Source organism: Rhinoraja longicauda, chromosome 4 (assembly GCF_053455715.1).
Source record: "Rhinoraja longicauda isolate Sanriku21f chromosome 4, sRhiLon1.1, whole genome shotgun sequence".
Classification (NCBI taxonomy): domain Eukaryota; kingdom Metazoa; phylum Chordata; class Chondrichthyes; order Rajiformes; family Arhynchobatidae; genus Rhinoraja; species Rhinoraja longicauda.
The window spans coordinates 49,756,075-49,773,176 of NC_135956.1; the positions used below are offsets into that span (position 1 = coordinate 49,756,075).

Below are 17,102 nucleotides of genomic sequence, written 5' to 3' on the forward strand. Positions count from 1 at the left end.
AGATTTTGAAACCTATATAAATGTAATTTTTCAAGAAGCATTTGCTGCTGGAAAAATGCCTTTCCATTGGCAAGATATAAAATATTTCTTCCTGGAGTTTTATTTCTGTTGAAGCAGAAATTAATTGAAGCAATATAGAATAATGTGCCCAATGGTTTTCTGGATGGATTTATTTTTAAAATGATATAAACATTTGAAAAGAACATCTGATGTAGACGTCTTCGTTAGATAATTAATTAATATATAATTGCCAGTCAGTTAGCAATGTTTGGCAATTTTGATTTGATATTGATTTCAGCATCAGTATTTTTTGTATAAATATGATAGTGTAATAGGTCCACAGTACGCAACACAAATCTATTGTAAATTGATTATATTTCCCCACTGGAAACATTTTGTGACACAGGGCATAATCTTTAATGGAATTTGTGTGAAATTAAATTATACCAGCATCAATACACACAACAATGCAGGATGAGTAAATCAGCTTAATTTATTTGCTGTTGGAGTAGCATTGGTGTTGAAAGAATACAAATGCAGCCTTATCCTGAAACTGAAGAGGCTGTCAGATGAATAAAAAGTTAAACCTTTTATTAGGCAACACTGTAATTTGATGGGCAGAAAGTTCACGGTTCAGTAATTTTAGCACACCCAGGCAACAAGAGACTGGTTAAAATGGAATGAGGTAAGGTCAGCTTAAAGTTAACAGAAAAGTGGTTGATAGAGATGGTGGGATCAGAGATGTATGTCATTTCACATCCTGGCTTGAAGGCCTTCACTGGGTAGGAGGTTAATAATGGAAAATGATCTGCTTCACTGGAGGAGATAAATTCTGTCAGAAGCAGCTGGATCTTCTTGGAGCTTATATGCATGACAGTGCGGAGTCGGTGCTTGTAAAAGACGCAGCATGACTCCAACAATCTAATGTGACAAAGGAGATACAGAGGTTGTGTCATTTATGTTATTTTTGCCTGTTGTGTACTCTGTCGACAAGAAAGATAAGAACTTCTTTGTTAAAGAGAAATGCACATATATGCATACAATTTGTCGATTTTTTACTGACATTTTAACTTGCATTTAATGCTACTTATTAAAAATATTTACTTTCTCTGTAAAGTTCCTAGTATTATATTGCTCCTTCACTGAGGCAGAATGTATCTTAGCTGTGAATCTTGCTGTGTCTGTTGGTGCTCTGTTGATTATTTTAAAATGTCTTTCCTCCAAAAGCTGCAAACTTTATAATTTATATATCTATTAGCTCAACTGTGGACTATATAATATTCTACATAATCTGAACAAATTTAAGATTAGTGTTAACTGGATGTTAATTGCTCCACTAGGGTCCAAAATAGCTACCATTCCATTTACATATTACAATATGGGAATGATATTTACTTATTCTTAAAACATAGGAACTGTCTAATCCTGATCACAATCATGCCATTACAAAGTTGAAAATTTATATCCCTTATTTCATTATCAGAAAAAGGGCTTGTTCTGTTTAAGGTAAAATGAGAAAAAGAAAAGCAGTAAAATGGATTATAACCATTCTAGAAAAAAGGTAAGATGTTCATATCAAATTGTATTGTGCAAATTCTCTGCAATTATGTCAGTTGTCAATATGATATTCCAACTTGAAAAGGAGATCAATGTTTTGGCATTTCAGTCATTCTGTTACCAAGCTTTTGAACTTGGTAAATGGTAAGTAATTCACAATATTTGCATTAAGAAAGATGCTTTTTGTTGAAATGATTATTTTCTTGTACTGGGGTGTAAACTCTCACACAGGAACTGACAACATTGAGGATTGAAGATAGACACAAAATGCTTGAGTAACTCAGCAGGACGGGCAGCCTCTCTGGAGAGAAGGAATGGGTGACATTTCAGGTTGAGACAGCGTCTAAACAAGTCTCTTGACCCGAAACTTTTCCCTCTCCCCTGACTCTCAGTCTGAAGAAGGGACTCAAACCGAAACATCACCCATTAATTCTCTCCAGGGATGCTGCCTGTCCCGCTGAGTTACTCCAGCAATTTGTGTTTATCTTCAGTGTAAACTAACATCTGCAGTTCCTGCCTAAACATTGAAGATTGCCTGAGTTTGATTTTGAGGTAATCTCACAAGTGGGGAGAATCTTTTGTATTCAGTTATTGTGTTCAAGTACAAAATGTTCATCTCGCATTTTATCAACACAAAGTCATGATGATCTACCTTTGAAACCAATCTGTTCCATTTCTTGCCGAGATGTTGAGATGCGTTGACTGTCTTAAGCTTGTCCAAAGATAAATTCTCATTTAGAAACATAGAAAATAGGTGCAGGAGGAGGCCATTCGGCCCTTTGAGCCAGCACTGCCATTCATTATGATCATGGCTGATCGTCCACAATCAATAACCCGTGCCTGCCTTCTCCCCATGTCCCTTGATTCCACTAGCCCCTAGAGCTCTATCTAACTCTCTCTTAAATCCATCCAGTGATTTGGCTTCCACTGCCCTCTGTGGCAGAGAATTCCACAAATTCACTACTCTCTGGCTGAAAAAATTCCTTCTCACCTCAGTTTTCAAATTGCCTCCCCTTTATTCTAACACTGTGGCCCCTGGTTCTGGACTCCCCGAACATTGGGAACAATTTTCCTGCATCTAGCTTGTCCAGTCCTTTTATAATTTTATATGTTTCTTTAAGATCCCCTCTCATCCTTCTAAACTCCAGTGATACAAGCCTAATCTTTTCAATCTTTCCTCATATGCCAATCCTGCCATCCCAGGGATCAATCTCGTGAACCTACGCTGCACTGGATGTCCTTCCTCAAATTAGGAGACCAAAACTGTACACAATACTCCAGATGTGGTCTTACCAGAGCCCCATACAACTGTAGAAGAACCTCTTTACTCCTAATTTCTGGGATTTCAATGAAAAGTAGTATTGACCTTGTGAAATTGTATCTTTTGCACTTTTTTAAAATCAGTTCATTCTGCCCTAACTGAGTTGGGTCTTTTCTGCAAAACGCATGTTCAACTGTAAATTATTATGGTCATGTGTTGATTTATTTTTTTAGATTGGATTTCTTTGGATTTAGATTGGAAATCTTTGGATTTTGGTGTGGTAACCTGACATGAAATCAAAAGTGGTTACATTACCATACAGTTTCTGTCTTCCATGTCTTAACCCACCCTGCTGGGACCATCGGTTATTGAGTATAAGCACATGCCTTGCAAAAGTATTGCTTTGTCTGGAAACAAAATGAAAGCATTTGACTTTTTTTCTTCTTAAGGGCAATAGTTCGCACAGCCACACAACAGGAAGCAACAGCACCACCCCATCAAGTAAAACGACTTTATCTGCCCCAAAAGTTCGCAAGTCCGTCCACAGTCGTATACACGAAGCTGTAAAAGCCATTGCACTTTGCCACAATGTTACACCTGTCTATGAATTGCGTGGGGAAACAGAATATGCTGAGGCCGATCAGGATTTCAGCGATGAAAACCGCACGTACCAAGCCTCCAGTCCTGACGAGGTTAGTTTCTGCCTTTTATAAAGCTGGAAATATAGTGTGATATGGCAAATGGCAGCCATTTAAAATATGGCACTGGACCTTGTTCACTTCTACAGCCCCTCTTTTCTTTGTAAGAAAAGAATAGTAATCGACGTCAATTAAATTGTCACTGGATTACTAACTAGAGATTTGCTAGGTGTTCTCTTGGGTAGAAGGGAAGATTTTAAAAAATAGGTTTTAATTTTAGGGAGCCATATTGATGCAACAGAATGAATCACATGCATTGAAGTCCAAGAAGAAAAAAAATCTAAGTGGATCATTGTTTAACTCATTGAATATTTTTGTACTTGGAATGATGGATGATGCCAGTGTTTTGCAATCACTGAAGCACCATTCTAAAAGCATATTTTATTGAAGAAAACTGCTTTCACTATTGTGCCCCAGAGCTTTATTTAGCAAAATTGTTCAATTGATGTTTCCCTTATAAATCATTCAGTGTTGGCCGAATGAGGTTTTTCTAAGTAAGCAATATTATCTCTAAACAGAGAAACCACTGGCACTCATTTTATTTCCACGTTGACTGAAGAACAACTGACAATCTGCATGAGCCTTAGGTGCAACTAAATCCTTTCAGTATTGTAAACCTACCCGTTGGTTTGTATACAATGCCTTCTGGTTGGCATAAATTTACATTTTGATTCATCTGTTACTTTCTCAAGGCAGGCAAAGCTTTGTTTCTTTGTTTGAAGTACATGGTAAATTAATTTATGTTTGGTATTTTTGTAAATCAGTGCGAGGCATAGGAATAATTTGAAATTGTGCCCTTTAAGGGAAAGAAGATGGCTTATCCTAAGTAAGTTGTACCTGTGCCTTTTTCTTCCTGAATCTCAATGAAAAAGAGCACATAATGATTGGCTGCTTTTTTTTGCCTCTTCTGCATTCATTTTTTCCACTCTTACCATCACACACTTTCCCATCTTTGTTTTCTAAATTCTTTTCCCCTTTCATAGTCATTTTAACCATTTTCCTTCCAACTTTTAATTCACATTTAATTTCTCATCTGTGTAACATTTCACTTTCAAGGTTTTTGATGCTTCATTCTGAGTCACCTGTTTTCTTTCTACGTTCTTAACTCTATTTTTCCACCTTGCACTGCATCCAAAGACCGAATGTTTCTGACACAAGAAGCTTGTTAAATTTGTTCAGAAGCTTAGTGAAAATTACAAATGATGAAAATTACAAATGATGAAAATTACAAATGAATATACTTCTTTCCAGTTTAGATAGCAAAGATGGTCAAATCAGAAAGTTGAGCTATCGAAGGAGACACCAAAATATAGAAAAGATAAAGCTTGTTTTAGGTGCAAAACATGTAAACGAGATTCAGATTAATTTATTGTTATATGTGGGTTATCATTCTCAAAGTCAGTATATCTGAGACTTTTGCTGCCTTTTTTTTGAATTCAGGTTATTTTAAATGCTTTGCCCATTTGAAAATGTATAAGTACAAACTTTAATTTTAATACAGGCTGCACTGTTGGAAAATAGGACAAGTGTGTTGAAAATAAGTAGGAGTGCTATTTGTGATTTAAATGTAGGAAAATCAATTTTATTTCAATCTGCATGTGAGAAAATTAAGAAAATGTATTCCTATGTTTTTTTTCATTTACATTTTATGTTCATAAAAGGCCAGAGCTCCCCATTTGTCTTTTAAAATAAACACTATTGAAATCATTCAAATTCTTATAAAGCAAAATAGTTATAAAAATACCAAGATTGAGCTGATTTTATAGTTTAAAACTAGATTTATTTTAGTGTAAATGTTTTCAGCGTATGTCATCTAGCTATCTAATGCATTAATCATATCTATGAATTTGGAATCCCATCTCTTATCCTAACAAAATCTTACCGTGTTTGTATTTCCGATGATTAGTGATCAATATTTTGTTGTGTAAATATAGAAACGGTATTACAAATTGAGCGTGGAAAGTCCACAAAAATGCGAGCAGACATTGAGAAAACAGTATTAAAGTTGAGCTTGATGGGCATAAGTATATACCTGCTGAACAAAATCCATCATCATTTTCAGTTACAGAAAGGTACACTGACCTAATGTAAAGGGCAAGCATAAAACGAGATAAACGAAGTGGATAGGCTGATGAAGTTCAAAGGTCACATGCCTAGCAATGCAAGGGCATGCTTTGAACAGTGCGTCTGATGACCTTTGATCCTTTTTGGTCAGAGGGGAATGATTGGTCATGGTCTTTAATGACTGGTCATTCTTGTAACCTAGCAATTTATTTTGTGAGGAATGATGCAAGGCTTTCCAAAAACGTAGGTGTGTTGGATGTTTTGAAAAAAAAAATCTCGTATATGTAGCCATTTGCATTTCCTCAAATATTTGTATTGTCAGTGGTTTTTGTTTACATAGTTCTGTGAGTAAGAATCACATTTTCTAAAAAGCTACTTTTATATACTTTGCATGTGTCCGAATTGAAGTGGCTGTTTAATATGAGGTGTGTCTTATTTGTTATATTCTGGTCACCTGTTTTCATTACTGTATTTATAACAAAGAAAACATGGCTAATTGCATGTAATATCCAGGAAAGTAAATGTTCCTATGGAACAGTAGCATTTTGGGGGGAAAATGAAGATATTGTCCCATTAAAAGCAGGGTTTTTTTAATACTGTATGTATTATTTTTAGCACATGGTCTGTACATCAGAGTGGAAAAAAATGGACAGCCATCAGTGATTGATTTTTAGCTACTCGAACAATAGATGGCACAGTGTACACTGAAACTAATATCGTGCTTTGCTCTAAAAGCAGTATTTCACTGTAAATCATTGAAGTGTTGAGCCTCTTTGTAAACTAATTTTTCCGTGAAGTAGATGGAAATATATTTTTCTTTCTGATTTTTGCTTTAATTTATCTCAATACCATGGAATAAGTATTTGAGACATTTCTGGTCCTTCGAAGAATATCTTTTTGAGATTTCTGGCACAAATTATTTTAATCATTAGTTTCTCAAGACCTAATTATATAAAGTAAAGTACTGGAAAAATAGTTTTTTCCATTCAAGGAAATTTGGCGCAAAATTTAAAAAAAAGGAACAAGCATGCAGTAATGGTTTAAATTGTTAATACCTACCATACTAGTTACGAACAAAAGGTTATTAATGTTTCACAACTGTGTACTAATACAGATGAATAAATAGTTTGGATCTCTTGGACAATTTACTTTGAGTTTATTTTGTTATACCAGATACATAATTAATGCTAACCTGAAAATGAATAGTGTGGATTGAGTTTTTTTTATCATTCAGTGTGTACTACCACTTGCCTATCCAAAGGAGCCTCAATTCAGTTTGTAGTGCCGCATTAAAGTCGCCATCTAGTGTCTTCCAAGAAATAAGAGCTCCTTCAAAATGTTTAGTCAATGATGAAGTAAGAAAATGTGTTTTTTTATATATATAAAAATGCGTGAGATATCAGAAATCTAAAGATGCAAGTACAAATTGGTAAATTAAAATATATTTTTATACATTAGCGGCTCTAAACTTTAAGATTTAATTGCTGTATTGATTGACAAGTAAAATATTCCATAGATCATGATAATATATTAGACTGCATAATATATTGCATAATGTTATTTCAATTGTTTGTAATTTGTATAAGTTTCAACAACTGTCTCATATTATCATAATCTATAGATCATTTTGCTTACTGCAATCAACATGGAAATTAAAATTTAAAGTTTATAGTTTCTAATGTATAAAAGGATATATTTTAATGCAATCGATTAAATGCACATAATTTTTCTACTTGGGTTGGGGAATCAAGAACTTTGGGGTGTTGGTTTACGATGAGAAAGATTTATAGGAAACTGAGTGGCAACTTTTTCGCACAGAAGGTTGTATGATATATGGAACGAGCTGCTAGAGGAAGTTTTTGATGCAGGTATAATGACAATATTGAGAAGACATTTGGATAGGTATATGGATATTTTGAAGGATGTGGGTCAAACTTGGGCAAATGCGGCTAACTTACATGGGTAACTTTGTCACATGACCAAGTTGGACCTATAGGCCTTTTTCCTCCCTCTTCGATGCCGACCTTTTTGTAAAAATGCCAAGAAAACACACCAATGACTCTACTTCCTTAGAAAGCTTAGGAAGATTGGCAGGAAGAATTTACCCATTCAGAACTCACTTACTTCATACATTTCCCATGCAGAACTCACTGACCATACATTTCACCACCAATTTCCATCCTGCTCTTAAATATACTTGGACTATTTCTCGACATCTCCCTACCGTTTCTGGATCTCACCATCTCCATCACAGGAGACAGACTAGTGACTGACATCTACTACAAACCCACTGACTCCCACAGCTATCTGGACTATACTTCTTCCCACCCTGTCTCCTGCAAAAAGTCTATCCCCTACTCCCAATTCCTCCATCAATGCCGCATCTGCGCCCAGGATTGGGTGTTTCACACTAGGGCATCAGAGATGTCCTAATTTTTCAGGAAACGGGGCTTCCCCTCTTCCATTATAGATGAGGCTCTCACTAGGGCCTCCTCTATATCCCGCAGCTCCGCTCTGGCTCCCCATCCCCCCCATTCGTATCAAGGACAGAATCCCCCTTGTCCTCACCTTCCACCCCATCAGCCAGTGTATCCAGCAAATCATCCTCCAACATTTCCGTCACCTCCAATGGGATCCCACTACTGGCCACATCTTCCCATCTCCTCCCCTTTCTGCATTCCGCAGAGACCGTTCCCTCCATAACTCCCTGTTCCACTTGTCCCTTCCTACCCAAACCACACCCTCCCCAGGAACTATCCCCTGCAACCGCAGGAGATGCAACACCTGTCCCTTTACCTCCCCCATCGACTCCATCCAAGGAACCAAACAGTCTTTCCAGGTGAATCAGAGGTTCACCTGCACCTCCTCCAACCTCAGCTATTGTATCCGCTGTTCCAGATGTCTACATCGGCGAGACCAAACGCAGGCTCGGCGATCATTTCGCTCAACACCTTCGCTCAGTCCGCCTTAAACAACCTGATCTCCCGGTGGCTGAGCACTTCAACTCCCCCTCCCTCTCCCAGTCTGACCTTTCTGTCAAGGGGTTCCTCCAGTGTCATAGTGAAGCCCACCGGAAATTGGAGGAACAGCACCTCATATTTTGCACGGGCAGCTTACAGCCCAGCAGTATGAACATTGACTTCTCCAACTTTAGATAGTTCCTCTGTCCCTCTCTTCCCCTCCCCCTTTCCAGTTCTCCCACTGTCTTCCTGTCTCCACCTATATCATTTCTTTGCCCCGCCCCCCTGACATCAGTCTGAAGAAGGGTCTCGAGCCGAAACGTCACCCATTCCCTCTCTCCTAGATGCTGCCTGACCTGAGTTACTCCAGCATTTTGTGATACCTAGGAAGATTGGCACGTCCCGCCAGCAGCATAATCAAGGACAAGTTGCACCCAGGTCACTCCCTCTTCTTCCCTTTTCCATCAGACATGAGGTATAGAAGCTCACCTTCAGATTCAAGGACCATTTCTTCCCAGCTGTTATCAGGCAACTGAACCATCTTACCAAAAACCCGAGCAGTCCAGAGCTACTATCTACCTCATTGGAGACCCTCAGACTATCTTTGATCAAACTTTGTTGGACTTTATCTTATTTGCATTATTCTCTTTATCTTGTGTCTGTACACTGTGGATGGCTTAATTGTAATCATGTGGCACGCAACAAAAAAATTTCACCGTACCTCGTTACACATGAGAATAAACTAAACTAAACTAAATAGTTGAAAGTCACTCTCCAAATTTTCGTTTGAATTTCATCTTTAAAGATTGTAAGTGATGTACTATTTTTGGACTTTTTTTGGAATATGTTGACTTTGAAATCCTGAGTACTAATTCTGTCGATTTGATTATTGTACCTGTTAGGAGGGTTGTGTAGTTATACAATAGTTTGTAGTGCATGTGTGAAGTTCTTTGACAATGTCGGGCAGTATTGGGATAGTGGGAGGTAATGATGATGGTTATTCAAGAGAAAATCATAATTGTAAAATTAACTATACTGTCCACGATAGCTTATTTGAACAGAACCAACAAAATGGACAAAGCCGATGGCCCAATTCCCTAATCTCTGCTCAGGTTGCTGATCCTGGCCTGAGAAGGGGCAGGGAAAGCTCCTCTTGGTTTCACTGCTTTGTGAGAGAGCTAAGAACTGGCTAGGGTTTCTACTTTTGACTGGTGTCCAATGAAGCCTGTCTGTCAGAGTGGTTAGAGAAGGGATCAGGTTTGACTACAATGGTTGTGCACAGCCAATGTATTTAACAGCACAATTGAAGTTTAGATTATTTAATAGTTGAGTAAGGTAGCATTGGGTAATCAGATAATGACTATGAGCAAAATTAAGTTGATAACATTACTGAACTGTTTTTTGCATTTGTTTCCTTTTTTCCTGCAACAATTGAGCCAGATTTTTCCAATAAACCTTATAAAAAAGATATTTGTAATGGGCTGAATGGCCACCTGCTGTGCCATAATAAGTAATTAATAATTGTCTCCTTTTTAAAATGACATGATGGATGAAAAAATAGTTTAAAGTTATTAGGGTGTTAAAAATAAAATTCCCTTAAAAATATATCTGAAAATAACACATCAATATGTGTTAATGCAGTTTGCATTTTCTATTTTTCCAATAATAATTTCCTTAGACTTGTGCCACTCTAATACAGAACAATCTTGGAACACAAATAAATCAAATATTTAGATCAATTAAAATCTGAAAGTGAAAGATTAATGCTTTGATGAAAAATGAAATTTTCTAATATTGGTGCCTTAATCAAGAAGTTCCTTTGTGAGGAGGTAATGTCTTGTTTACTCTTCCTTTTTGTGTAAAAAGCTAATTTGTAAGACTATTGTCACATCAATTCCCAGTTTCCCACATCTCACTGAAATTTGAAGCCACTGCTGTCAATTGTGACTTTTCATTGTTCTAAGTCAAGTCAATGGATGAAGTGCCTCATAAGTAGAACAAACTGACATGAGTCATCGGGAAACCACATCAAGCACAGCTCCTATAAATTCAACCCAGGCCCCTTTGCCATTTATCTTATGTAGAAAACCCACAGCTAGGACATGAGTAATAGAAGAAAAACAGTGTACGAATTAGGAATTTGAGTGATATAAAAGTCCACAGTATTTCATTTTCCCATTTATATTCATCAAATGACAATATGTGAACATTACTTAACTACAGTAAATTTGAGTTGTATTATCAAAGCTACAGTCTTGAGAGATGTCAGGCATGATATTGACAGTGCTTAAATGTGGCCTCTAGATAAAAGACAATGATCTACCTCACCGGTTGACAAGAGGTCACTAGAAAACAGCAAAGATAAAAACAATACAATGAGGTTCTGTGAAAAGTGAAATAGAACCTGTTTTATCAAAATATGTTTTGTTCATGCAACATCTTTAAAAATAACATTTACGACTGGTTTCATCCCATGTTTATAAATTTGTATGTATTTTATCCATTTCCACATATGTAACTGTTTTGGGGTTAATGTCAAAAGGTTTCAATTTAAAGGGATGGTTTGCAGAAAGGCTGGTTAACTATTTATCTTATTACTCCCCACCATCTTGAATGCATCTATTAGGTCACTCTTAACTTTCTCTGCAATGAAAAACATTTTGACTCCTTAATAACTGCACTCCCACATCCCAGGTAATGTCACATTGAATCTACTATATTCTTCTTTCAGTGTTTTATGTTATTTAATAGAAAACACAGAGCTCAAAATTCAGTGTCAGCCTCTGTAGAACTTTAAGATTAGCCCCTCAGTTGATGTATTGAGGGGCTTAATATTAAAATAAAACCCTATTTTTATGAATCTGCACAACTCCACTTCAATACTTGCTTTGCCATCAGCTGCATATTTTCTTTTCACTCTTTCATCCAGGAACTTAGTTCTATATATTGAATTACTTATGGAACAGATATATTCTTCCAGTTTTTCTCCAGATGCCTTCAGTTCAACCAGAGCTATTTAGCTCTTTGTTAATAACCATATAACCATATAACAACTACAGCATGGAAACAGGCCCGTTCGGCCCTTCCAGTCCACGCCGACCACTCTCCCTGACCTAGTCTCATCTACCTGCACTCAGACCATAACCCTCCAATCCCCTCCTATCCATATACCTATCCAATTTACTCTTAAATAATAAAATCGAGCCAGCCTCCACCACTTCCACCGGAAGCCCATTCCATACAGCCACCACCCTCTGAGTAAAGAAGTTACCCCTCATGTTACCCCAAAATTTTGTCCCTCAATTCTGAAGCTATGTCCCCTTGTTGGAATCTTCCCCACTCTCAAAGGGAAAAGCCTACCCACGTCAACTCTGTCCGTCCCTCTCAAAATTTAAAAAACCTCTATCAAGTCCCCCCTCAACCTTCTACGCTCCAAAGAATAAAGACCCAACCTGTTCAACCTCTCTCTGTAGCTTAAGTGCTGAAACCCAGGCGACATTCTAGTAAATCTCCTCTGTACCCTCTCCATTTTGTCAACATCTTTCCTATAATTTGGCGACCAGAACTGCACACCATACTCCAGATTCGGCCTCACCAATGCCCTGTACAATTTTAACATTACATCCCAACTTCTATACTCGATGCTCTGATTTATAAAGGCAAGCATACCAAATGCCTTCTTCACCACCCTATCCACATGAGATTCCACCTTCAGGGAACAATGCACAGTTATTCCCAGATCCCTCTGTTCCACTGCATTCCTCAATTCCCTACCATTTACCCTGTACGTCCTATTTTGATTTGTCCTACCAAAATGCAGCACCTCACACTTATCAGCATTAAACTCCATCTGCCATCTTTCAGCCCACCCTTCCAAAAGGCCCAAGTCTCTCTGTAGACTTTGAAACGCTACTTCATTACTAACTACACCACCTATCTTAGTATCATCTGCATATTTACTAATCCAATTTGCCACACCATCATCCAGATCATTAATGTAAATGACAAACAACAGTGGACCCAACACAGATCCCTGGGGCACTCCACTAGACACTGGCCTCCAACCTGACATACAATTGTCAACCATTACCCTCTGGTATCTCCCATTGTTGAATCCATCTTGCAACATCTTGTCAAATCCCCATTTTGATAGCAACATATATTTAGCTGTTTTCTTTCAGTCCTCTGAGCAGTTCTTATGGTCATCTTCTCCTTTATTCCAAGGATGGTACATCATTTGTGTAGCACCTTTTTAAATGTTGTTTGAAAATAGAGAAGTTACACATACTGATTTTCCTTCATTCATTATTCACTATTCCTTCTAAGAATAGGAAAATCTTGATTCAATGCCGTTTTCTTTTGGACAAACGATGCAGCTGCTGCAATGTAGTTTACTTTCTTCCGGGCACAGATTCATTTTCACTCATTGACACAAGGCTTGTAATTTAATAACAAATGAAGTGAGATTAAGTAGTCTCACTAATATGATTTCCTAATCCATGCTTTTGTCATTTTGAGTCTTGCCAATTTCAATCTCCAGTCCTCCACACTCCATGTGCTCCAAAATTCCTAACTGCACCAAATCCGCCTCCATCCATTACCACATTGTTTATTGACTATTGTTAAATGATGGTCATTCACATCTCCCTTTATCTTTAAAATTTTCCCTTCATGTCTGTTAAATTCTAGTAGATCCCATCTGAAACCACCATCAACCCAATAATTGTTCACCCCACCACCAACTATTCTAACTGTCAATCCCTGCCAACAAGACCCCACCCTTTAAATTTCCTTTCCTAACCACCAGTCTCTCCCCCCACCACCATCCTTTCTTAAAGCCTTCCTAAGATGCACATTTATTTGATTGTATTTCGTGAATTATCTGTTTAAACAACTCCATTACTCACTTGTGGGTCAGTTTGCCAATTCCTCCTTTCAGTTAATGACGTTATTCCTTCTTCTTGTCATCTTATCGATGGTTTTCAAGCATCCTTGTCCTTGATTTTTCCTTTACTGTTCTTAAGTTCATGCAGTGAATTTAATTACATTATGAATGATCAATTTCCCAAGTAATTCCTAGATTTCAGCTTTTCAAATGAGCATGCCATACATTCAGAACCAGATAAAGTAGAACATTTGAAGGAGTCACAATTTATATAATGAGATAATCCAGAGCATAAGCCTGCAGTTTTGCAAGAAACAACTTTCCTTTCTTTCCCTTATTCCCTAACCATATTTCACTAAATAGACACAAAAAGCTGGAGTAACTCAGCAGGTCAGACATTATCTCTGGAGAAAAGGAATAGGTAGTGTTCCAGGTCAAGGCCCTTCTTCAGATTGAGAGTCCGGGAATAGGGAAACGAGAGATATAGACGGTGCTATTGAGAGATATAGAACAAATGAATGAAACATATTCAAAAAAGTGACGATAATATAGGAAATGGGCCATTGTTAGCTGTGAGCTAGGTGAAAACGAGTTACAGACAATGAGACTCAACAAGTTGACTTTGAAGTTAGTGCAACTTGGATGGGAGAGTTAGAGAAATCAATACTCGTACTGCTGGGTTGTAAGCTGCCCAAGCAAAATATGAGGTGCTGTTCCTCTAATGGAGGAGCCCAGGACAGAAAGGTCAGTGTGGGAATGGGAAGGGGAATGAGAGCTTGGCAAATGGGAGATCAGGTAGGTTCAGGCGGACTGAGCGAAGGTGTTCAGTGAAAGGATCGACCTGTCTACCTTTGGTCTCACCGATGTATAAGAGTCCACACCTTGAACAACGGATACAGTAGATGAGGTTGGAGGAGGTACAAGTGAACCACTGTCTAACCTGAAAGGACTGTTGGGATCCCTGGATAAAGTCGAGGGAGGAGGCATGGGATAGGTATTGCATCTCCTGTGATTGCAGGGGAAGATACTTGGGGAGGGAGTGGTTTTGTTGGGAAGGGATAAGTTAACCAGGGAGTTGCAGAGGGAACAGTCTCTGTGGAAGGTGGAAAAGTGTGGAGATGGGAAGATGTAACTAGTGGTGGGATCCCGTTGGAAGTGGCGAAAATGTCGGAGGATTGTGTGTTGTATGCGACGGCTGATGGAGCGAAAGGCAAGGACTAGGGGTCTCTGTCCCTGTTGTGACTCGGGGAAGCAAGAGCGGAGCTGCGGGTAACCGAGGAGATACGTGTGAGGGCCTCATCTGTAAAGAATGAGGACATCTCGCATGTCCTAGTATGGAACACCTCATCTCAGCGCAGCTGCGGTGTAGACGGAGGAATTGGGAGCATGGGATAGATTCATTGCAGGAAGTAGGGTGGGAAGTGTAGTCTAGATAGTTGTCAACAAATGTTTCACTATATAGACTTCTTCCATCATTCCCGCACGTGCAAAATCTACCACTCCAATCCCAAGTCTTGAGTAAATGTTTCCTGTGTACCATCTTCCAGAAATACTGGCCTATGTGATTCAGTAAAACACGTCCAACAGCCCATATCAGGTATTTTCCTGCAGTCTTTAAAAATGGTACGATTTAAAACTCCGAAGGAATGTGTTTCAGAGTGAAGAGCGTGTAAATTGTGATAGCCAGAGTCATATGCAAGCAACATAACTGTTAAGAAAGGTCTAAAATTGCTTTTGCAAAAGGTAAACAAGTGAATTTGAAACAAAAGTGAAAGGATAAATTAGAGAGTGTCAAGCCAGTAGGGAAGCTGTCCTTGGAAGATGCGATTATTATTGCCACTGGAGATCAACTATGTTGCATGTTTCTTAGTATAATACTCCTGTCATTATTGAACACTGCATTCTCTTACTCCCATTAATGACGCCATGGAGATTCATAAGGGTACAGTTGTGTAGTCATTAAGAGTTCAAAAATTCTGTCATGGCAAGCTGTGCAATTGAATTCAATAAAGCTGGTATTTGATGAGCTAATACCACAAAAAAAACCTAATGAACAGTTATAGTAAATACCCAACTGCTTCATTAATGCCTTTCAGTCAGGGACCTGCCATCTCCCTGGTCTGACCTGGATGTGAATTAGCTCCTTCAGAGGGCTAGCTATGGACAATAATTACTGTCACCACTCCCAGGGAGAAAATAAGAATTTTAAAGAATGGATATTTCATCAATCATAACTGAGTTTTTGATACGTTTTGATATAACTGCAAATTTTTAATCTTGATCACCTATATTGAAAGAAATGCATTTCAACTGTATCATTTGAATTTAAGTACTGTAAGTTTGTTTGAAATATGCATTAGTCAATTGTTCTATGGCTGCAAATGTAGCACATTTGAAAGTAGCCCTACTTCATAAATTCCAGCTACAAAAATGAATATTGTCTTGTTAATCATTGCTGATTAATTTCAGCAAAGGGATATGACTTACCACAGTGCTTAAAACAATATTGCTCACAAATAATATTGCGGGTTCTTTAGATAGGTAAAACACACTGATAACAATAGTGAAACTGCTTATTCAGACAGCTTGGTAAACCAGAGCTTCAATAATAAGCAGATGTGATTCACCAAATATAGCGTACTTTACCCTTTAGTACAATGGGGCATAAAATTAAATGATAGTGTATTAGCAGAGATACAATTTACAGGTCAGGTTCTAATAGCAACCTTTCACAGAACAAATTGGAAATGAATCTTTGAGTATTGAATCATTTGCAGCTGACAACATCCTGTGCAAAAGTTATTCTACCAAAAATATTATAGTATTGTAATTACAATGATTGTAATGACTAACTTTTAAGTGAGAGAGCAAGGTTACAAAAATGATTTAAGCTGACCCAGTTAGCAAGTTACATAATGACAAAAAGATCTTAAAAGATCCAAGGGCCTTCATCTTGATTGATGTGACACAGAAATGCTACTTTAGATTATGATTGAATTGTTAAAAAGAAAAGCTTAAAATTCTAACCTTGTCATATTTAGCTGCAGTTTGCAAAAATACTGCTTTGGAGAGAGACATATAAAGTGGACCATTCATAAACTTAATCGCATTAGTTCAGACATGCTAAGTAGCAAGCGGTTTTAATGCATGCAGTTTTAATTATGGTAAATATGTTTAGTTATAATTGGAAATCCGAGATCTGTCCTGGTATTTTGGTAGGCTACTAATCGATCTTGTGCAACATCCTGCTTATATTTCCGGTTGACATGGGCTATGAATTTACACTGTTGTGATCAACAGAATGTTAAATTTAACATGATCTCTGAGATCATCTCCTTTCCTGGTCTAATCTAACAAAAATGTGAGTGCTAAAATATCAAATGTAGCGCAGATCAGCCAAACTATTCTGAAAGTGGGTAAATCAATTTTTAGTTCTTGAGCACATTTTTAACTATCATACTAATAATTGATGTCTTTTGTATTCCCAATGACTTTTTTCAATTATCAGTTTTTAAATGAAATTAATTTTGCTCTCTCTTTATCTAAACTAAATTCAGTTCTCGGTCTTAAAGAATTGTATTTATTCAGTATTATCATGTGACATACACCGATCAGCCAAAACATTATGACCACTGACAGGCCAAGTGAATAACGTTGATTATCTTGTTACAATGGCA

At 37.6% G+C, this 17,102-nt stretch overlaps 1 protein-coding gene across 2 annotated transcripts in view; it reads left to right on the forward strand.

Moving 5' to 3' along the window:
* atp9b (ATPase phospholipid transporting 9B) overlaps nucleotides 1-17,102 on the forward strand; it is a 298,121-nt gene that overhangs the window by 237,200 nt on the left and 43,819 nt on the right. For both annotated transcript variants that reach the window (XM_078397707.1, XM_078397708.1), the window contains exon 15: nucleotides 3,268-3,510. In XM_078397707.1, the coding sequence (XP_078253833.1) occupies nucleotides 3,268-3,510 (243 nt within the window). The remainder of the gene's footprint in view (nucleotides 1-3,267; nucleotides 3,511-17,102) is intronic.